At 44.2% G+C, this 22,236-nt stretch overlaps 2 protein-coding genes across 3 annotated transcripts in view; both read right to left on the bottom strand.

The window, feature by feature from the left end:
• Positions 1–983, bottom strand: part of SPECC1L (sperm antigen with calponin homology and coiled-coil domains 1 like) — a 54,138-nt gene extending 53,155 nt beyond the window's left edge. The window contains exon 1 of the mRNA XM_052690009.1: positions 869–983. The gene's annotated coding sequence lies outside the window, so the exon portion shown is untranslated. The remainder of the gene's footprint in view (positions 1–868) is intronic.
• A 1,092-nt stretch (positions 984–2,075) lies between these two features.
• The window catches only part of BCR (BCR activator of RhoGEF and GTPase), a 100,342-nt gene continuing 80,181 nt past the window's right edge, over positions 2,076–22,236 (bottom strand). For both annotated transcript variants that reach the window (XM_052689445.1, XM_052689446.1), the window contains exons 17-23: positions 14,514–14,573; positions 14,281–14,390; positions 13,439–13,578; positions 11,913–12,047; positions 11,195–11,300; positions 10,055–10,217; positions 2,076–9,342 (exon numbers count right to left, since the gene is read on the bottom strand). In XM_052689445.1, coding sequence (XP_052545405.1) covers positions 9,253–9,342; positions 10,055–10,217; positions 11,195–11,300; positions 11,913–12,047; positions 13,439–13,578; positions 14,281–14,390; positions 14,514–14,573 — 804 coding nt within the window. In that variant the 3' untranslated portion in view covers positions 2,076–9,252. The remainder of the gene's footprint in view (positions 9,343–10,054; positions 10,218–11,194; positions 11,301–11,912; positions 12,048–13,438; positions 13,579–14,280; positions 14,391–14,513; positions 14,574–22,236) is intronic.

Raw genomic sequence — 22,236 nt, 5'->3', positions numbered from 1 at the left:
CATCTCACTTTTTCAGATCATTATGCAAGACTATCTGTTCTCAGCCCTGGAACCACTCAGGCCACATCACTCGGTGTGATACCTGCCCTGTTCCCCAGCACCTGTGGGGTCAGCGACCCCAGCACCCCATGGGCAGGCTGTGTCAGAGCCTGACTTTTCTTGTGGAGAAGAAAACCATTCTTTGCATTTTTGTTAGCTACCACCTAACAGCAACCTGGAGGAGGCATTATGTACTGCTGAGCTCCTGCAGGGCTCACAGAGCGTTCCTGCCTCAGTTCCACCTCAGGCAGCCGAAGTCCACGCCGAGCAGGGCTGTGCAGGAAGCACAGGGCTGTGTTTGCCTTTAGGGCGAGCAGAGCTCTCTCTGGCCGCGTCCTCAGCCGGAGCGCACGGCACTTTTTCAAGCGGAGGAACAACAACTCGAAACACATCTGCCGCTCCACATGCACCGTTTGTGGCTCCTGGCACGGAGCGGATCGAGCGTCGCTGCTGCGCTGCCGCCCTCAGAGCCGCTCTGCGCTGTCACTGCGGCGCAGCTCCAGGATCCCTTTCCCGAGCCCGGATAACGCCGGGCAGCAGCAGCAACGCCCGCTGCGCACCGGCAGCAGCGCACCGGCAGCAGCGCTCCGCACATGGGAACAGAACGTCGGAACGCAGCTCTCACCCCCGCCCCACAATCCGGCTCCGGTCCCTCAGCGCGGCCGCGCCGCCCCGCCGTTCCTTCAGGCCGCCCCCGGGCACGAAACGGCCGCCGGACGGCGAGGCCCCTGAGGGCGAGGCGGGGGGAGGAGCCCGGGGCACGGCCTGCGGGGCCTTCGCGGCCCTGAGAGGGGACCCTCGGGGGTCGGGGCCGGCGCTCGGCGCTTACCGGGCAGCCGCCTCCTCCTCCTCCTCCTTCCCGCGTCTTCGCGGCGCGGCCCGACGTGAGGGGACGGCGCCGGGCCGGGCCGGGCCGCGCGCGCCGCCGGCGGGAGGCGGAGGGGGCGCGGAGGGGCGCGCGCGGACGGCGGAGCCCCCCCCCACCTCGCCCCGTCCCGCCCCTCGCGGGCGGTGCTGCCGCAGTGCGCGTGCGCCAGCCGTCCCACTCCGGAGCCAACCCGGGGCCGAGGAGGCGCCTGCGCCGTGGCGCCGCGCGCGCTCCTATTGGCGGTCTGCGCTCCGCTCGTGCCGCGCGGCACCTGAGGGAGCGGCCGTTCGCTGCCCGGTGCTGCAGCACAGCTTGGTTACCTTTGCAGTGAAAGCGTTTCTTACGTGTTTATGGGATCAGGTTGCGATGAAGGTTTCGTTCCCCATCTTTCCGTGCTGGCAGCGGTTTCTCTGGAAAATGGAGGCACTGCTCAGCCCGGGTCTTTGTGAAGGGGGAGAGCGGCTGGACGTGAGGGGAGAGCTGAGGCAGGGCAGCAGGGCAGGCTGAGCAGAGGCCCGGTCAGGAGGCAGCCCTGCGTATCCTGATCTGCTGCAGTGCAAGTCTGCTAGGTCAGCAAGAGCCATTTTACAGAAGGATTCCGCATTGAAGCTTTAAGAAAGCAAATCCGAAGCTATATTATACAGATCCACAGTGGGGAAGAAGTGTTAGTAATGCTCATCGAGTTCCCTTGGGAGAGCTTGATTTAAATAAGTGATTCCATTCACACCTCGATTGCTACAAAACGCTCATTTAATGCAATATTTAGCGAGGCCAAAGCTGACTTCATAGTAAGTATCAGTGATGGAAAGCTGTGAGGTGTGAGGCTGGCTGCATCAGTAAATAATCCTGGTAAAGGATTAAAAGGATTAAATACCTGATAATGTTAATTACATACCTGCTAACGCAGCATTTTGCCCAGCTACTTCCCTGCCTTTCGTGCTGTTACTGTATATTGCAGTTGCTTTAATTCAGCAATGGCCTTCTGCTAGCCTGTAGATTTCACTGAAGTCGTACAGCTTTTACCTTGTAAAACATGCAGTAGCTCTAATTTGGAAGCAGTAGGAGTGGTCACTTCCAGACCTTTGGCAATCTCAGTCAAACACAATTCACACACTGACTTTAATGTAGGCCCGGTTCTTAATTAAATAAGACCCAAAGAACCCTGACGAACAGATACAGGAGATTTTATTTAACACTGTGTACAAAGAAAGGCTACAAATGCCTTAGACTTTTTCCCCCCAATACAGTTTTTGTATCCCTTTCATACCACTTATCTCAGAAAATAAAAAAAAAAATCCTGAATGATTATTTTCCCCCTTTTTTCCATTTTTCATCACATGTGCCTAAACTGAGAGATATTCAGTCGTTTCAACACCTTTCAGTAGTAAGCTCTTAGGGTTGGTTTTCTTTGCAAAAACAGAGCACTGAGATACCGAAGCACTGACAACAGCAGTATGAAACGTCAAAACCAGACTGTAACACGGTGAAGTTACAACAACTCCAGCAGTATTAATTCTGAAGAAACCCCAAATTATCCAAACAGTAACAAGTTGTTTTTTCTTCTACGCCTGATAAATTATCACTAATTATATAATTTAATTGTATTTATATTTAGTCTTATGACCTCCTTTCACTGGCATTCTTCATGGATTATAAACACACGTAATAGAGATAAGAACAAACCATATAACCAATATAGGCAAGAGAAGGCTTTGTTTTGCTCCCGTTGCTTTTTGCTGGACAGACACAGGAAGGACAACACGTCACATGTGTCCTTCCACGAGATCATACTTAACTTCACCCGACCACTGTGCTGCTCTTTGTCATGCAGCATTAATTCTTCACCCTCTTTTTGCTGCCTTGGATAGTACCTAGTCACTTTTAGCACTGATATCCCATCTCTGTAAAAGATCTGTCCTTGTATATCCGGGATTCCAAATTACTGAGTGACTTGCAGAAGTTTTTGTATGTTGCTGTGGAGCTCAAGACAAGATTTCTCCTAGGCTGTGAGAAGCAGTGAGGAAGAGATCAGAGTGGATGCATTAGAAGAGGCTGTGAAAGGTTGTGAAGAACCTTTCTGCTATGTCAGCAGTCAGCATTTTCATTATGTTACTGCTGTATTTGAAGGAGTTTTAATACTCAGATCAGTTTTCAGCTATTTCCATAATCCCATAATGGTTATGGAAGTCCTCTCCTAAAACATGACTAAAATGGAAGAAATTTGAGCTTGCCTATTTATATTGGCGGTTGATAATTCAATTAGGCACTATAAAAAGATGGGTCTGACCCCATAATTGCTTTCTGGGCTTCGCCTCACCAGGGAAAACGTGAGCCTCTAAGGAGCAAAGCCATCTGCTCACTGGTGGGCTCTTCCCATTGTGGTTCTTTGGCCATCTGTGGGAAGCAGCTATGTTCTCTTTCCAGGCAGGAAGCTGATTTGTATACAAGCATGCTCTTCCACACATCCACAGGGATATAAACTGGTCCTGCAATAGAAATCACTCTGCAGATAAATGGTTGATCTGTAGAATGCCTTGAAATCTCAGAACATCTTGTCACTGCAATAATTACACAAACACAAGCCCTAGCAAAAAATCCAAGAAGAATTCTCCATTCTGATGAATCATTTCAATGAGATGATTTGAACATGACTGCAATTAAGGCAGAGCAGTAAAACAAATATTTTTTCTAGGCTTGGGCACTCTGTGATCATATTCATTCCCAAGTATGCTTGAGCAGGCAAAAAAATAGAACATATCTTACTTGCAAAACAAGCCTGCACAAGCCTGGAGCATTAACACTACCTGGTCCACTCTGTACCAGAAAGCTGGAAATATTCCAGCCATCTCCAGGAATAGCCCTGCTATAAACTCATTTCTGCAGTATAGGATGACGTGGTTTCTGATAGAAAAGGACAGAGGGTCTCTTACTGAAAGAGGAAACGTGACAGTAGAAAGCAAAATGATGTGGCCTGTATTTGCACAGGTCACTGCATGCTTTTACAGGGGTGTCCTCCAGTTCTACTATAGAGTGGCAGAATCAACAGTGGAGGCCCTTGAACAGTTTTCTCATTCTTGCATTAGCACTTTTGCTTGACCCAGGCCTAAATCTAGCACCTGCTCATGGCAGGAGAACCGAGATAATGCATACGCTCCTTTTGCCTTGGCCCTGCTTGCACCATTCAATCACTGCAGGGAGTTGTAGTATTCTATCCTTGCAGCTCAGAAGCAGCCTCTTCCAGCTTAAGCTGTATTCTAACCTCCTGGTTCCATTTTTCTTTGCAGTAGCTTTTCACCTTTGGTTTAACACAGACTCTGGTGCTCTGTTGCCATGGAGGAAAAAAAATGTACAGAGCATGTGATAAGCTTTGCTTTCTTGGCACTGAACTGTGAAGATTCAGTAGTGAGAAAGAGGGCTGCAGCACATCAGAAGGGAGGCTGCAGCAGCTGAATTCCTGGCATTCCTAAATTAATGTTTATTTACTGACAAGGCAGTCAGTTATTGAGGCCACAGGTCTTCTGTAACTTGAAAGGAGAGCTTCTGCTTTGTGCAGTTCCAGATCATCTTATCAGAGTGATTCCTAATTGTTTTTTGGTTGTTTTTTTCAATTTATGTCAGCTTTCTTCCCTAAGACTTTGGTAAGAAATAATAATTAGCTGTGAGTACGTCCTTCTATCAGCAGTCCTTTCTTGATTTTAAGATCCACGTACTTTCATCTACCCAGTGAAAACTTCCATGGAACGCACACGGGAATCCATTTCATTCTGGCTGCGAATGGAAGATTGCTGATATTATTTGTAAGGCTCCGTGATCCCAGCTGCAAGAACCCCGTGTTAAAGGAAGTGGATGGTATCTGATTTTTCAGGCAGCACTACAAAGGGACGTTAGCAAAGCTTCCAAAGCAAAACGTACCTGGACTAAACAAAAACCTAAGGAGGAACAAGTAAGCGACTGACTTGCCAACGACTCCAAATTTTGATTATTCTGAACATATTTACTTCCTTTTTCAGATTTTTCTGCAAGGAACAGAAGCAAATCCCTCAAATCCAGCATGAATGTGTTGGTCTTCTATTACTGCAAGTTTCTCTTTGAATTGAAGAGAGAAAGAGCAGAGGCTTTTCTCAGACATTTCCCACTTCTTCCTAACATTGCCATGCTGGGAATGCCACATCTGACAGCACTGCCTCAGCAGAACAAGCCCTGAAAACAAAGGACTCAGCAACCAGTGAGGAACCAGAGAGGGTCGCTTTTTTCTCCATCAGATTTTCAGTATCTCTGAAAGCTGTGCTGGTCAATTTACATTCTGTGCATACTTCAAGAACGGTACATTGAGAGAAATGAACAAGTTGCCATGCCTTCCAGTGTTACAGTGGGTGACAGGCAAACTTAGAGCTCCACATATGCTTTGCAGAACAGTACATCCATTTAAATAAACTCATATAAAAGTAACTCAACTGTGAGACACAATTTTAAACAGGTAAAATGAATAAGCTGTGGAAATACTGCAGCTTCCATCAAACACTCTGTGGTTCCACCACCTCGTGGCCAACGCAACACATTGCAGTTCTGCTCCATCTGCACGCTGACAGCCTTAGTATGAGCAATGGAAAGGTGGAATCAAGGCGAGCAGTTGGCATCAGCAAATACAGTCAGTGCACAGCTGTACTTTGCCCTTAGCTGATATACAAAAAATAGCAGCGTTAGAAGCCTGCAATAGCTTGGCTGCACCTCAACTTGCTTAAAGTTGTGCAAGGATAAAGAACACCAGCAGCATTTCGATGGATGTGTTTCAGTTTAATTTCAACACCCTCCCACGAAAAGCACACACAAAACAAAGCTCAGAATGATGTAGCACTATTTTCTTCTTGCCCATCATTAAAACCTTTTCCCTTATTTTGCTTTATTTTTTAATTAAAAAAAAAAAAAAAAAAAAAAACTGATCACTGTTTTTTTCTTGTTTTTTTTTTTTTTTTTGTTTTGTTTTGTTTTGTTTTTAAAGAGAATTTTAGAATAGTTTCTAACTGCCAAGAAACCTATGCTTCTTTCTCAAACTGGAGGCACAGTCTGTCCTAACGACCTGCAGTATTTCTGCTGAAGCTGTTGATGTTTCAGCTGCACGTAGCTGAAAGCTGCTTCTTTAGAAATTTCTTTCCAATGCAATAGAAACAGAAAGAACACAAACTCAGTGCAGTTTTAAAGGGTAGTTTGCTCTTATGTTGTTTATATTGTACATTGTATATTTTCTTACGGGAAATGCAGAAGTTAGGTTTTCTGACACAGCTCTTAAATCAGAAGACCTTCTGTAAAGCCACGTTTTTACCAGTCCCTTTATGTTGTAAGTGTGATAAGGCTTATTAAAAACACAACAAAGTTTAAAAAAAACCCAGGCCCACAACATCCCTTGGAAAAGAATACAAAAGCCTTTTGGAAACGCTTCATTTCTGAACACAAACGTCTATCTGAAGAAAAACTTCAATTGCAAAATTAACAGAAATTCAAAAAATCAATTCTCATATTTCAAATCAGTCCATGATTTCATCATTAGCAGAAACATCCGCTGTTTTTTTCCAGCCCAAAATTACCAGCTTTGGGGAAAACATACTCAACAGAAATAATTAATGGGTTACGTTAAATTACCTTTTTTTCCCTGATCCACATGCCTGCATGTTAGATTACGTTACATTAGAACTGAGCATCGTAATTGAGAGACTAAAGCAACAACCTGTAACAGTAACCAAGCAAAAGCCATTTCTCATAGTTACACGCCGTACATCAGTAACTTAATATTAATTTCCTATATAAATAAAAATAAAAAATGGGGTAAAAGTAAATTGGCACAGTCATTATGGTATTGCTTTCCAGTTTCAACACTGCAAAGGGCAGCCACAGATTCTGAACACGGAAAGGAAAGGGCTCTGGCACCCAACCGTCTCCTGCGCTTTGCTCCTGCTGTTGCTCTGTGGGCCTTTTTTCCTTCCAATGCAGTCAGCAGCAGCGCCACTGCCTCAGATGCACCACACAGCAGCCTGGGATGGGCAGCTGTGCAGCCAGCAGGAAAAGGATTGTTATGGATCTGCTAGGTGGAAATGAGAACAAATACATAAAACCAAAACCACGGTGTGGTTTACTGGTCTGCCTGCCTTAAGTCGAAAGTTGTCAAGATTGTGACTAATTTTTACCTTCCAAAAAGACAGAAATAAATATAAAAAATGCTAAGCCTTCAAGTTTTCTTGCCTTCATCCCCTCCCTCCCCCCAAAAGCACCTCCTACTATAAACATGTTTTCTGTTTTCCAGATTCAGAAGTCGGAATGTAATGGAAATACATATAAGAGAGAAGGAATTTCTAGTTGTACATTACATTACAAAGAGGTTTGCTCCCAGACCTAAGAAGGGAGGGATACTAAGCAATATTAAATTCCTATAAGGATCCTTACATAGCATGCAAAATGTTGATATACTCACAAAATCAGAATTTCTATTTTTTTCCTTTTTGAATTTGTAACTTCACAGTACAATATTTTCTAATATTATGCAGCAGTCAAAATTACATTGACTACAAAATCATTTCCCTTCCATTATTTCTTTCTCTCCATTTGTTTGAAAGACTCCTTTGTTGGTGGTTTTTTATATATATTTTTGTAACTGAGACGCTGCAGGTCACTCATCAGAAAACATAAAATTCAGCATCACGGGGGTTGCTTTCTCTGTGGCGTTTCTGCTCAAGTGATGTTGGCAACCCAACTACACCAATCAAGATCTGTCCTTCCCTCCCTTTCTCCATGCTGATTCCTCCCCTTGTCTTCATGCTGCACTCTTGCCTGGATGGTTGCCACCAAACGGATGCTGCATAACTGGGTATGAAGCAACGGGGGCTGGAGTTGTTAATGACAGTGGAGTGATTCCCACCTCTCCCAGGACGTTTGGCACAGCTGCTTCATAGCCAGAACACTTTGCTCTGGATGCCAGCAATGAGATTTTGCTTTCAGTTCCCTAGACAAACACTGCTGTCCTTTATACCTGCGTAACCCCCGTGGCTCTGACCAAGTTAGGCAGGAAGACACCAGCCCAGTATTTAGTGAGACCTGCTGCACAGCTCCGTGTGGTTCCACAGAAATCCCTTCACTGCTCTTACTTAACACAGGCTTGACATTTCTGAAGAGGACACATGCATGCTACTGGCTAGGCTGTCCATAAAGTACATTCTGACATATTTATCAAAGCAGCTATCAGAAGATGACTCTCATAGAAGCAATGCACGTACAAAGCCTCCAAAATTCAAGTATATATCTATATATTAAAAAATATGTTCTGATAGGAGTAAGCAGCCAGGCAACCTCATAACCACTAATAATTTGTTTTGTCCACGAATGCTTCAATTATTTTTGCAGTGTTAACATCTTTTCTTTGGAGTGTTGGGAATTAACAGCCTTCCCAATTAATTTTCATTAAGTTTGGCTGAGTCTAAGGAATTCAGCAATCCTCTCTGGATAATATTGCTCCTGCTTTTATATGCAAACAACCAACGAATCACAAAGCACTGACTCAAACCGTCCCTGCCTCTCTTTAATTTGCTGTATTTATTTGTAGTGAAAAATCATTGAGTCTGGGCCCTTCAACACCCCCACCCCCCAAAAAATCCACTCCATCAGAAGTGCAACATAGGCAAGAGCACAGCATCTCCTTGTATAAACATTTGCAGGAGAAGGGGTGGGCAAGACAAATAAAAAAGTTTGAGTTGTATGCAAAACTGTTTCACTTCTTTAGAACCCTGTTCAGGTCAGGACTTCAATTTCAGAGGAGGGTGTCTTAGATCCCAGACCCTTCCCTTCTTCTTGCAAAGCAATGCTATTTTTGTAGCCTAGAACAGTACTTTAAAAACAGCAGTTATTAAAGACACAGTTGTGATAGATCCTTTAACTCCCTCTCACCCAAAAAAGGGTGTCCTATCAAGTGGTCCATTAGAAATCTTGACGTTTCTTTATGACAAATCCATAAAATGAGGAATACCTTCCATCACATTCCCAACAAGAGTAACAGCCACATTCCGTGGTACATCTGTTCAAGTGTCTATTGCTCCTTCTAGTGGAGGTTCTGCACAGCTCTATCTCCACTTCGATTCTCATTCTCCTGATCAAAAGCAGGTATTTTTCTACCTTCTCTTCAGCTTGCCACTGGTTAACAAACAGCAGAAGCACTGAGGGCCGTAATTCCCCAGAACAGGAACAGGCCAGAAATGTCTGAAGAAACACCAGTCTTCCTTTTTTCAAGAGTGGCAGATTCATGCCAAGAACAGGTTGGGTTTGTGGCGTGGTTTGTTTTGGAGTCCTGTCGGCATCACAGACATCTACACCTCAGTGGAAAAGAGAATACTTTGCCTCTTGCTGTCGGGGGTAGGGATGGTCTCTAGCTGCAGGAAGTACAGAAGGACTTGAACCTGGAAAGAGAAGGGAACAGGTAAAAATAAAGCCTTGTTAATTCATTGTCATGCTGGCTGTTTTACAGCTGGCAGACGTGATTGCATGGCTCTGCATAGGAATTTCTTTGCACTTACTAGTTTAATACTGTGCTTAATAATATCGGGAGGAATATTAAAAACTCCAATGCTTTGGAGGCACTTTTCAGCTTCAAGGATAGCAAGCGTTGATGTTCCACGTTGTTGAAAAAATTTGATCTATGATTTGCTGTCACTCAATAAAGGAAGTACAAAACAGCACGATGAGCTAACACAGCCTCCAGGTTCCTCTAGCTGTCTGCACTGCTTTAAGAAGGCTGCAAGGGCAAAAGAAATCTGAATCTAGCAAGGATTATTGAGCACTGTGGAAGAACAGTCCTTTTATCCTAGGCTTGTAACACAGCACTCAAAAAGCCTTGAGACTGCTCTCCAAAACCTTACTGTGCACAAAGAAAGAATGCAGGATGTGTGCATATCAACTGTTAGTACAGATACGAACTGAACTGCCTGAAGAAATACAGTTCTGTAAACAGAGTCAAAAACGCCTGCACTGGGAGGTGAAAGTTGTTTATGTTGCTCAAAACTGCTATGAAAACAAAGGAGGAAAGCTGAACAAGGCCTTGGTAGATGAGCACAGCTTACTTTAACCCAGCTACTGCCTCCAAATGATTCAGTAGCACATTTTGAATTTTACCTGGGACATGACTTCTAGTGACCAGCTATCAGTCATTGTTATAGGCTGGGTTGGGTTGGCAGGGATTTTACTGTCCTTCTCTGAAGGTCTGAGCAGCGTTGGTCCAAAGACAGTTGCAAGATTATGCAGGGACATCTTGTTAATGCTCTCCCTCTCAGCAACCCTGCGAGAAGAAATGACAAGGTGGATCTTTGTAAATATCTGAGTTTGGAAATCAGCAAGAAACCATAATTAATTCTTTTATACAAAATTTAGGTACAGACATTGAAGCAAGCACTCTCTCATACATCCCCAAATTGACTGTATACATAAACAAGACCTTGACCTGACAGCTACAATCTTAGGCACTCTACAAACCCTGGTTTGAGAAAGGGCCTGCTGATCGTTTGGTCAGGCAGAAGTGAGGCAGAAATAAAGGAATGTTTTCATCCCAGTTTCAGAAATGAGAAACTGAGGCACGCAGGTTAAAACATTTACCCAAGGGCACAAGAGTCTGTAACAAAAACAAGCCCAGATTTCCTGGATTTTAATCCAGAACCTCAGTCACAAGATCATCTTTGATGTCTACACTGACAGTCTCTGGATGTACATATGAAATTGAAATACTGTGCATGTATTAAACAAGTTTATTGTATCAAACACATGGGAATATTTTTTCACAGTTGCAACCACATTGCAAAGACAGACAAGATCAGAAAGACCAGTCTAAACAGGGAGCTGACAACTCCAGTTAGAAGTGCAAAACTGGAATTTTTAAAGATGTGTTACGTTAGATTGCAACACCTTTTGAGACAATACTGACGAGTCCTTAAGCACAAAGTTTCACAATTAATACTGAAACTTTTCCTGATGCAGGTGCAGTTTTGTGGAGATATCACAGCAGCAACTTGCATTTGCACTAGATAAGTCCTCAGAGTTTTGCTACCCCCCTCCTTCAGTTCTAATCCTCTCAGTTTCGGTGAGAACGCAGTGCTTCACTAAACGAGCATGAAGCAATAGTGATCTGATGAGCATCCACATCAAATCAGAAATGCTTCTTCATTTGCCTGATTCAGCATGAGCTCAGGAGAAGGCGGCTCCTTTTTTCAAAATAACGATACCTTACACATTGAGTAAGAATCTGAAGGATTCAAACATCACCTTTTTAAGTGGTCCAAAAGGAAAAGGAATGTGACAAGGTTGGGTTCTGGAAGTGATAACAATAGATTCAACATACAGCTTTCTTTTGCAACGGGATCTGAAAGTGCTGCAAGACAAAAAAAATAATAAAACATCACCACAGGCAGTAAATTAGAAATTGACTGAACTGTATAATGTCCCAAACCACCAAATATGGTTGGTGCTGAATGGACTGTAATTGCATCGTACTTTGGAAGGCCAGGCAGACATAAGTGCCTCACTGTTAGTTTTTTTCTTGATTTCTTGGAGGGATAGAGAACCCTTTTCCCTCTAGCAGTTCAATTGCTTGCAGATGTTAAATCATTAGGATGTTTCCCCTTCATTAAATATAACAAGGCATATCTCTCTCCAAAGAGGACTTCCTTGGAAGACTGAATGGGCAAACAACAAGCACAAACTCAGCAAGCAGGCTGTCATTCTATTCTTTGCCTGCCCTTCAGAAACTTGGACATTTTCTGCTTTCAAAAAATCATGGCATTTGCTCATTCTCAGATTTGCAGCAAGATGATGTCATTCCAAAGCTAATTTCTGAGATCCATTCCACTTCCCTTACGGCTTGTTCCAAGCTTCTGTGCAACATTATAAATACAGTTCTATACTGCTTTAGGAGCAGCCTCCTAAAGAAGAGCATCTTTAACACAGATCCAGGTCGTCAAGAGTTATTTTTGCTACTACCTACCAATGCCCTCTGCAAAGTTGGGGTACAGTTCATCTGTAAAGAGAGGTTCAGGCAGCTCTCGGAAGTACAGCTTCAATGTGCCTGCAATAGCATTAACATCCATCTCGCTCATCATCACTGACACATCTTTGTTATCTGAAAGAGGGAAGAAGGGTTAATAAATTGCTGGCCTTGCATTCACTTTTTGATTGCTTTGATTCCTTGTTTACCTCCTGTCTTTGCCCAAATAGCTGAGAGTTTTCCTGTTTTCATTTCTCTCAGCTAAATGACAACTGAGAAATGCTGCACAAATGGCTGCAGTTTCCAGCTTTAAATCAACTAGAAGGAAGTTCACACTATCCATGGTTCCTTCTGCTCTGCCAGCAATGCAGGCCTGATCTGGAAAAAGCCCTGCATGACTGCATTTATATGCATTTCAACTTTTTCCTAATGACCACATTGGTTATTCCAGTTCCCTGCCTCAAACAGCTTAGAATAAGAGACTCTGAGGCTGTCCAGCTCCCCACTGAGTGCTAAAGTACACAGGCAATTCAGGGCTCACATTTCAGTTTTGTTACTTTTAAGTACAACAGGACCACCTCCTTCCCTGAAAACAAACATCAACCAGCAGAGCCATTGCTGGCTTAGCAGAAAATGGCATTTAATGCAAACGAAAAAAAGTTGTTCTTCAAAATATGAAGCACTTTTACTTGCACTACTGAGGACTCACAAATCAATGTTTTTGGTAGTTCAGGGGGACAGAAAGGAAAATAGAAGAATGAAGAAAAGCCACACACACAGAAAAAAAAGAGCTCAAGAGGTCCTTTGGTTGTCAGGTGGATGCTGAAAGTATGGCAGAAATTTCATTTTCCACAGCACAGCAGTCTGGAGATGTTTAATCTGCTGAGTTTGGATGTCTTTGGGGACATGCATGGCATTCCATTAAATGCAGCAGCACTAAGGAACACTGTTCTATACAAGATCAAGGAAGGCTTTAAAATATTGGTCAGAATTAACTGAATTTACAACCTGCACATAGCAGTATAGCCACAGAGTCAAAAAAAGAGCCCCGACCATCCATCTTCTGATTGGTAAATCACCTATTCTTCCTAATCAACCACTGAATTGCATCATTTATTTTCTGCTTGTTTCCTTTCACAAAACATTCTCAAACAATTCCAATGACTTCTAATAATTTGGAGGCAGCAATGAGGAAAACTGCAGCTTCTGGTTGCTGCTTCCCCTGAGGAAGCTTCCTGCTATGCACAGAGTCTTGGCAAGGCCTGCAAACCAGCCGTGTCATGTCTGCTGGGAGGAATAACAGACGTATTTGGTACAGGGATCCATTCCATTGTAGGTCTTGGGTCGCATCTGTGGCTGAGGAATATGAATAAAACATGCAGCCAGTTTAAAACGATTCTCCTTGAATGAGAATCTCTCCCTCTTAATGCTTCTAGGGGAATGTAAATTAAAAATAGCACAGCCAATCTGACAGGGAGCTCACACAGGTTCTCACAGGTAGGAGGAAAGCAGGCACAAATACTTACTGACATCAAAGGCCGCTTTCAAAGCCTGGATGTCGGTTGCGACCCCCGAGACGCGGTAGATGCCCACCTCCTCCATTCCGCGGCGCTCTATCTCCTCCACGCACTGGCGCACAATGTAAGGCACCTTTGATCTCTCCCTCCTTAACAAAGGAAGACAGAAGAGTTCAGTACAGCTCATGCCCTCAATTCTTGCTACCCCAGCCAGACAGGCGGGCTAAAATCACCCTGTCATTCTGCAGCAGCCCTGAGCACTAGGGCTTCTAGCCAGCTCCTCCTACTGCCCCCTGTGTCTGCAGCCCTGCAGAGGTAATGGGAGCATTCCCAAACTACATAGCAACACTGCTGCCTTCAAATTAATGCATTTCCAAAATGAGGAAACACTACACTTCCCAAAGCATGTAACAGAACAAACAGGTTTCTTCCGGTAAACAATTCATGATGAAAGATTAAGGGTTCAAAAATAATACAACAGGATCCAAAGAACTTGAACATTTCTGGTTATGGAAAGGAAATAACACTCTTTAATGGCTCTGGAACTTTGTGGCCAAGCCAGCTAACAGCAAAGTAAAAGGGCAAGGGGCGTTTCCGGAATTCTGAGAAGTGACATGCTGGAAGTGAACACCCCAGGTTTCCAAGCCTGTATGCATGTTGGTTTTTTTCCCATGCAAAAATGAAGCTCACAAAATGTACACCACCTTTCTGCAGCAACAGCCATCTGCACTGCTACCCAAGTGGTGCAGACTGTACTAAGAAATCCCTCAGTGGCATTAAGACAGGTGCAACCCACTGGCTAATTGGCTTTTTCAAAAACCAATAGGGAGAAATTCAACCCATCCACTCACTTGGTGACAATAGCAATCTTGACCCCAAAGACCCCCGTCTGTTTCCGTGATGGCATCCTCTTCAGGCTGAACTCTCGACTGGTAAACTTCACTGACAGCTTCACTTCAACCTGATCAGAAGAGAGCAGCTGTTATATTTCAAACATTTTTTTTCCCTTTTTTTATTCTGCAGTGAACAGCAAAGATACAAACCACATCAGAGGTGTGGAAGCAGTGCTGTTTGCTGTACTTACTCCATTCATTGAGATGACTGTGCGTTGCCAGTCCTTGTCCTGCAGTGTCTGTGGGTCCAGCTGAAAAACATGGAAATGACCCTTGAGCCAAGAACAGACTTGGGAGAAGTCAACTAGTCTGAAAGGCTTCTGTGAGCAAGCAAAGCTCCTCCGCTTTCAATGCATTCATTCATTCCCATAGGAAAACACACATCCTAAGGTTTCCCAAATTTTGGGTAACACGACACATACCGTGCATTCTCCAAGCTGGGATGATGATGACATCTCACTCATACAGACAATCCTGCAACACGCGTGCAGTGTCTGCTCAACAGCAAAGCCTCGACAAGAAGCCTCAACAAGGAAAATCAGTATTTGAAAGCTCAGAACCTCACATTCCATGGAAAGGGAAACTGCAGTCATTGCTGCAGAACATCAGGAGCAAGAACAGCAGGCCAAATTTGCCCTGTCCCGCAGGGCCAGGAGTCCAAAAAGGGGAGGAAAAATTTCTGAAAATAGACTGATTTGAAACAGATCTCTCTCAAAGAGCTGCAAGTTCCAAGCACGTAAGCCAGAGAAAGTCTCCTTTGTTCTCTAATTTCTTGCCTAAAAGAGGCGTTGGAATTAATTTTCAAAATTCAGAAATAAGATCAAGAATTGGGAATCTCTGCGTATGTGTACACAGGAAATCTCTTGTCTGAAGACACATGCCTGCTTGCATGCTCTACTTCAGTTTGGGAAGCCTGCTGATAGTTTCAATAGTCAAAAAAGTTAATTAAATGTAAGTGCTGAAACATTAAAAGCTGGATTATCAAGGCTATGGGTTTTTCTATCAGTTCTCTTGTACTGCACAACAGAACTTTTATGTAATTTCTGTAAGATCAAAGTAAGCACAAAATCCATCCATAACATCTGCTTTAAAAACCAAGAGCAACTGCAGAGTTTTGTTTCCTTTTAAAAAAAAAACCAACACTGCTTTTCGTTTTTGTTTTTCCCGCCCCACTAAGTGCAATTCTACCTGATCTGCCCAGGCTCACAGTATGGTGATCACAGCAATGTCAGACAGACACACGTTCAAAAAGCCACACCTGACAGTGGACAAAGACAGATCCCTTATTAAGCTCTTATTTTTCCATTCTGGAGTAATTTGTAAGCTTCAGGCATTTACAAACGTTGAATAGGTTATTATTAATTCATCACAGGGAAAGAATCACTTTGCTGCTTCTGCACAAGCATGAAGGAACGCTAAGTCTGCTACATCACAAGAAGGAGACAGCAAAACTCATCAGCAACATGGGAGGGAGAGAAAATGGCTGTTGAAGTGCAGTTCCTGCAAGAGCTGTTCCTCCCACAGTACCATAAAACCTTCCAAATGCATGGCAGAAAACAGATGCTGCAATCTGGTCTCAGCTGGAGAAAGTGGACTGCAGTTTGCCACAGACTGCTGTGGTTGGATGAGTGCAAAATTACTGTGCTGAAACAGAAAGCCAGACTTGAGAACTTCATAGTTGTTGGCAATGAAGCCAATGGCTTCCAGGAAGGACTACATTCTGCTGAATTCAAAAGACACAATGACCCTACAGTGAGAAAAAGGAATAGAAATGGAACATGATCTACACAGAGATAGGTAACTTTGAACAAATGAAACCTGTGTCAGGATCTGACAGTGGAGGAACCCAGTCGAAGAGGAGAAAGTCAGTTCAGAAACCATGGAAAGCTGTCTTTCCATGAACTGTGTGCTACTTTTAATTTCATGTTGTGCACAGTCAGGAAGAACACCTGCCTCTGCTATTGCAAGAATTCACTAAACAAAATCAGGTTCTGAGGCAAAGCCCCAAGTTCCATTTTCAGCTTTGCTTGATTTCTTTTGAGTGAACAGTTGTGAAGCTGGGAGCAGCTGACTCAAGTACTTAAACATCACCAGGCAACTCCAATGCTAACCGAAAGAGTTCAAAACCAGCCGATTTTGCTGACACTTAGCTCAAACTACACTGACAATACACAGAAAAGACCATCCTGCATGAGAACTTCTATCAGCAATCTGCACTAGCAAAAGCTAACAGACTTCAGTGCCTCCTGAGGCAGCTTTGTGGCACTTGGCTCTTGAACACCTGAGATACTGTATGCTCACATGGAGGCAGCTGCACCACGCTCTGTGTTTTGAATTCACTGTTGTCTGCAAAGAAAAAGACACCAGGGCTATTTCTGCAGTACAGTTCCTCCCTCTCACAAAACTCCATGCAAAAGCAAACTTCTCCACCTGGCAGAAATAAATGTTGAAACAGTGGCACCTGCTGTATGTTCTGGGAGCTCTCACACACCATCATGCTCACGCTCCAAACCATCAGCAAATTAACCTAGAACTGCTGTCAGGCACACACATGGCACTTCCCCTGACCCCCTGCCACGCTCCCTGCGAAAGACAACAAGCAGAAAGAAGTTTCTCCCTGCTTACTCACACTGTGGAGACCCCAAGAAGGAGCAGATGAGCAAGTCAGGCCAACCTTGTCTCTGCGCACTTTGTTACAGATGTGATCCCACAGCGGGGTCCTGCCTGCACACACGCGCCTTCCTGCTGAATCGGACCGGCTCCTGAAGGCGTAATTGTGGCAGAAATTCCTGAAGATCCCTTGTAAGGAATAGTCAGTAACTAACAGCTCCCACATTTTGGGACTGCAGAAAGGATCAAGAGGCTGATGGGCAGAAGTTCTTTGCTGCAGCACTTCAGCAAACCCGAATAACAGACTGTTTGCCAAGAGGGTTTGCTTTTAACTCCGGCGGAACAGATCCGCCCCCGCCTGTGTGCCTGGCCAAGGTCCCTGCAAGCTGGCCAGAACCTGAGCTGTTCTCCCCTGAATTTCCGTGATGGAAGTTTGGTTTCTAGCGAACTGCATTCTTTCCCAGAATCAAGAGGAAACCATTTCTGAAGTGTTTGGTTTCCTATGAACGAGCAACCATGCTCGGTGTTCCTGAAAACTTGACCTTCAGCTGTCTACAAAGCTGCCGCAGGGCTCTGCTGGTAGAGGCTGCCACAGCGAACCCAACTGTTAGAAAACAGCTTTCTATCTCCTTGTAGAATGGAGTTACTGACAGCGTTATTTGCAGAGAGTATTTACAATTGCAGGGAAAAGAGGGTTTGAAATATGTGCAAAACAGTTGAAGGAGAACTCTAGCATGGCACAGTTCATTTAAGCTAGCAGGTATTACCAGTTCTGCTTAGGTTATGGCTACAAAACTTCTTTTGCCATACAGAGAGAACCAGCAAAAGCAGTGCTCTGGAGTTGGGAGTTCACAAAGACTCTTCTTTTGCTGGGTAAAAATGGGGACTGAGCAAGGACTGTTGGTGCACCAATTGCTGCCCATGCTCCTCTGTCTCTGAGCTCTGTTGCAGGGCTGGAGGGACCCCCTGTGCTCCCCACCTGCTGTTTGATTGTTGGTAGAGAACAGCTTGTACTGAATGGAGGGTGGAGGGGGGTCAGGCTGACCTGAGCCAACCCTGCACAAATCAATGGCTACAACAACAAAAAATGAATCCAAGGTGCTTTTTAAGTAACTGAGTCAAGTAGATGAAAACTAATAAAAGAGCAAAGGCTTGAATAAGTTCTCAACAGTACTGAATGAAGCAGAAAGTTAGGTTTAACAGCCTGACAAAATCACAATAGGAAATAACAGTGTCAGTGGGAAGCAGAAAACATCATTTACACCCTGAGCAAGCTTTTAGTCCCGGACCCTGCAGCGGACCAACCTTGTGAGACCAGCAAGAGCAACACAGAAAAAGGGCAACAGGAGCAGGCAGGTTACAAAGCAGACTGATGACAAAGAGTCAGTGAGTGTGATGCTCCAGCACAGAGAGCAGCCTGTGACAAATGGGGTCGTGCTGTCTTTTGGCCTGATTTGGAGATCAGTGACCTGGAAGAAGGAGCACTGAGTAGAAGAATGTAATCTACAGAGAGCCAAAAGGAGGCTGCTCCGAGTGAGCACAGAGCCCTCGTGTCACCAGCCCAAGGAACACTGAGGCACTGTGAAATGGCCACCTCTGCATTAATGCGACAGTGAAATGCACCTCTCAACATTTCCTTCAACTGGTTACTGGGTCTGAGTGACAAAAGGACCCATCTCATCCCCACCAAAAGCATGAAAGATTGTGCTGTGTCTGTGCAAACAGGACAGACCTGCTAAGAGCCTTATGGGCTTGTTTGCACAGCCCCCACTGGAAGCTGTGCCGCATAGGAAAACATAAACAAACTGGGCTGTGCTCCCCCACCACCTCCAGGCCTCTTGTGACCCATTTTTTTGGCATTGGCAGTGGCAAGCTACATCCCTAAATTCACTAATGAATCAAGCAAATGGTTCTCTGTATCCTGCACAAAACACAAGAGAACAAAGCAGCTTGGCACCGCGGGATTTCTGAGTGCAAGGTTCTAGTGCTCATAGCAAATTAGCAATGAATTAAGGCACACAATTAGGTACAGAAGTCAGCAGAGGCTGAGCGTGCAGAACACAAAGTAGCAGGGACCAGGAGAAAGGCAAACTGAGGACACTGGTCAATAGCAAATGCAAGGCAGGCACTAAGCCGTTTGTGTTTTGTCTTAAGAAATCACCACGGAGAGTTTGCTGATTTTTGTCCCCCAGAAGAGAAAAGAAAACATACAGAAATAGGAAAAAACAAAGAAGTGTCAGCAGAAGTGAAATGTCTGAGAGCAATGACTGAGGCAGCCTTAGTGTTAGTGTGCTTTATGTTATTTATTTGCATTACTTCCTCCCTTTATTAAATCTCCCTGGCAACTTCACACTCCATCAGTTTTTAAGTGTAACTGATGTGTCATACATGTTGTCAGAGTCTCACTGCTGCTGGAAACTCCCAGTCCAGCCATAACCCCATTCTTCTCCTGCCGCTGCTGACATGTTGATCTTTGCCACCATCACCCCTTAGACATGACCCACTGCCTTCTTCACTTCCACCCTGTTTTCATTGCTGGGGTACTGTTCTGCATGAGCAAACTGTTTAAAGGAACTCAAGCGTGAAAAGGTTTTCTGAGTTGACACTTGGGAAGCACTGCATGTGACAATCTGTTTTACATGAAAAACAAACCTTGATGTCTGTGAAATAGCCATGTGCACTGCTCTGAGATAGCCCAGATAATTAAGCAGATAAGAGTGATCGTTCTGCATGGCAACAGAGGAGGAACAGAGGCAACAGAGGAATGATGGTGCATTGCTACCACTGAATGGCCGCTTAAAGTCACATCCTCCCTGACTTTCCAGCGCTGCTGTGAGGGAAAACAGTTTGCCTCAGGTGATCATGCAGAAAAAAGAAAAAATAATAACAAAGGAAGTGGTGTATCTAGGAGGCACCAACTGGAGGAGATGGATCACAGGATGAAACATCAGTTTGCTCAGGCAGCCTGTTCCCAAGGCTGAAGCCAGTATTGCTGATATATGCGCTCGCTTGCATGCACGGTCTCATGACCAAACAAAAGGCAGCTACAATCAAAATGTGGGGAAATGCTTGCCACACTTAGTGTAAACCTCAAAGAGCGAAAGTGCCATCCAAGTGCCAAAGAGAGATTGCAAGGTAACAACAGAAAGAAAAAAAACAGTTCAAAATGAGAGACAAACTGAGCCTAAAACCGAGCTCAGCCTCATACTCCCTGCTGCAAAATATATCTGGCCATTTCCTCCCTTCCCAAACTCCTCACCAACCTCAGATTCACAGTGGCACCTTCTCCCTGCATTTCTCAATGCCTAAGGTGTAACAGAAGCCTCCCCCCGTGTGTACAATCCAGTGCTGTTGCTCTCAGGTCTCGTGAGGATTTCAATTTCTACCTGCGCAGGAGCTTCTCCCATTCAAAACTTTGCAGTTTTACTTTTAGGGAGAAAATCTGCAGATTGGCAAGCTGCAAATCTCTTGCTCATGGCTAAAAAACAGGGAAATAAAATATTCCATAGGAAGAGAAAACATGAGCAATGGGAGCTATTAAAGTCACTGCCCATTCCTGGAAGCTTGTGACCACATGGACCAATTTCCAGTCTTCCTTCCTCCTGTGCCGTTATGCAATGGAGAGATTTAATAAACATTTCACAGCCTGCTCTCCCTGATTCATTGTCTTCCTCTCTGCAGCACCGAGAATGCGGTGAGTCAGGAATCCCAGCAGGAAGAAGCTGCAGATTTACAATAATACATACAGGGCTTGAGAACACATTACTATTTAACCAACACAGATTTTTCCCTGTTTTTATCAACTAGAGGATGCAGACACGACTCCTGACATTCCCAGACTTCTTAACTATGGGGAATTTTGGAAAAACTCACCCAACTTCACAGCCGTTGCCTTTAGACAAGACAGATTTTGGCTGAATAACAACAACAACAACAAGAGCTGCACAGGCTAGAAACTCCACAGTAAACAAAACTTCTGAAAGAGAAATGAATGTAAAACCAATGATAGGGGAAAAAAAAAATGCTGACAACATGAACAAGCTAACCTACAGGCACTGATTTTATTTTGATATTATAATCTCTTAATAGAGAGAAATCTTCGGAGGTTGGATTTAAAATTAGAACAAGATAGAACCCTTCAGTAATTCTTATCAACCCCAAATCTCACCAGACCCTCCTATGACTTAGGTTTGTTGTTACTCAATGGTGTCAACAAGCTGCGTGATGCAACAGAAATCACTGAGAATTGAGGATGTTCAGAAAGGTCAGAAAGAGTCCTTAAAAACTGCCATGGGGATTTACCGAAAATGAGAGCTTTTGTGTTTGCTTTTGTCATAAAACACAGCACAAATTCATGGATTAGCCAAAACATTTCTGTTGATTTTTTTTTAAGCTTTCCAAGCTGCTTAGATTTCTCTAAAAGAATCAAGTGATTGAATTCAAGTGCCACCAACAAGTATTTATACTTATTACCTTCATGTAAGATGTTTTAATACAACATACACACCCTGTGCATAAAAACACCTACTCCAGTGGGGAAAGAAATGTCAAAAAAATTTAAATCTTATACATTTTTTTTAACTATGTAAGACATTGAAGACTTTAGAAGGTCACTGATTCCACGGTTCTCCAATGAGAGCACACAAATCTCCAGGGCATTTCAAGGCTGAAAGCTTGCTCTTTTGTACTTGCTCAGATCCACAGAAAATCAGCCTTTGTCAGCAGGAGGGACACACAGATCTCTGCTTGGCCTGAGAGTCACGTTCTACTAGCATTTATTGATTTGTATGTACATTATCTTCCAAACACCCAGCGTGCATTTGGTGACAAAGCTTTCCCTGAAAATAGTATGAGAGCTTCAGGGCTGTGAGCTGGGGGGGAGAATGGGCCTCATCAGCCTCATTTAGACAGCAAACCCCTTTAGAGTAACAGTGAGATGTGATCCTGCAAGCTGCCCACAATCAGAGCTGCCTCTGAAATGCCACCGATGGTCTTGGCCTGTGTGATTATCACTCACATCCTGGAAAAAGAGGTCATCCAAGAAGTGGCAAAGACCTAAAGGTAAATGAAGGTGAACCAGTACTGTTTTTCTGCACACAAGAAAGGAAAAGCTACCTGGGCAGGGTACAACAGTCCAATGTAAAGAATGCATCCTCAGAGCAAACACTTAAACAGCTCCCTAAAGCTGTGCACAGACACTGCAACAATCTGGAGGAAGCATAGGAACACGTGTTCACTATGACAGCACCCACTGAGGAGCCTGATTTCCTCTGCACGGACCTTTAGTCCTTTATCACACAGCAG

This window comes from Tympanuchus pallidicinctus, unplaced genomic scaffold (assembly GCF_026119805.1).
Source record: "Tympanuchus pallidicinctus isolate F22 unplaced genomic scaffold, pur_lepc_1.0 scaffold25, whole genome shotgun sequence".
Lineage (NCBI taxonomy): Eukaryota > Metazoa > Chordata > Aves > Galliformes > Phasianidae > Tympanuchus > Tympanuchus pallidicinctus.
Note: the sequence above shows the minus strand (reverse complement) of the source record. Positions and strands in the feature narration are given on the sequence as shown.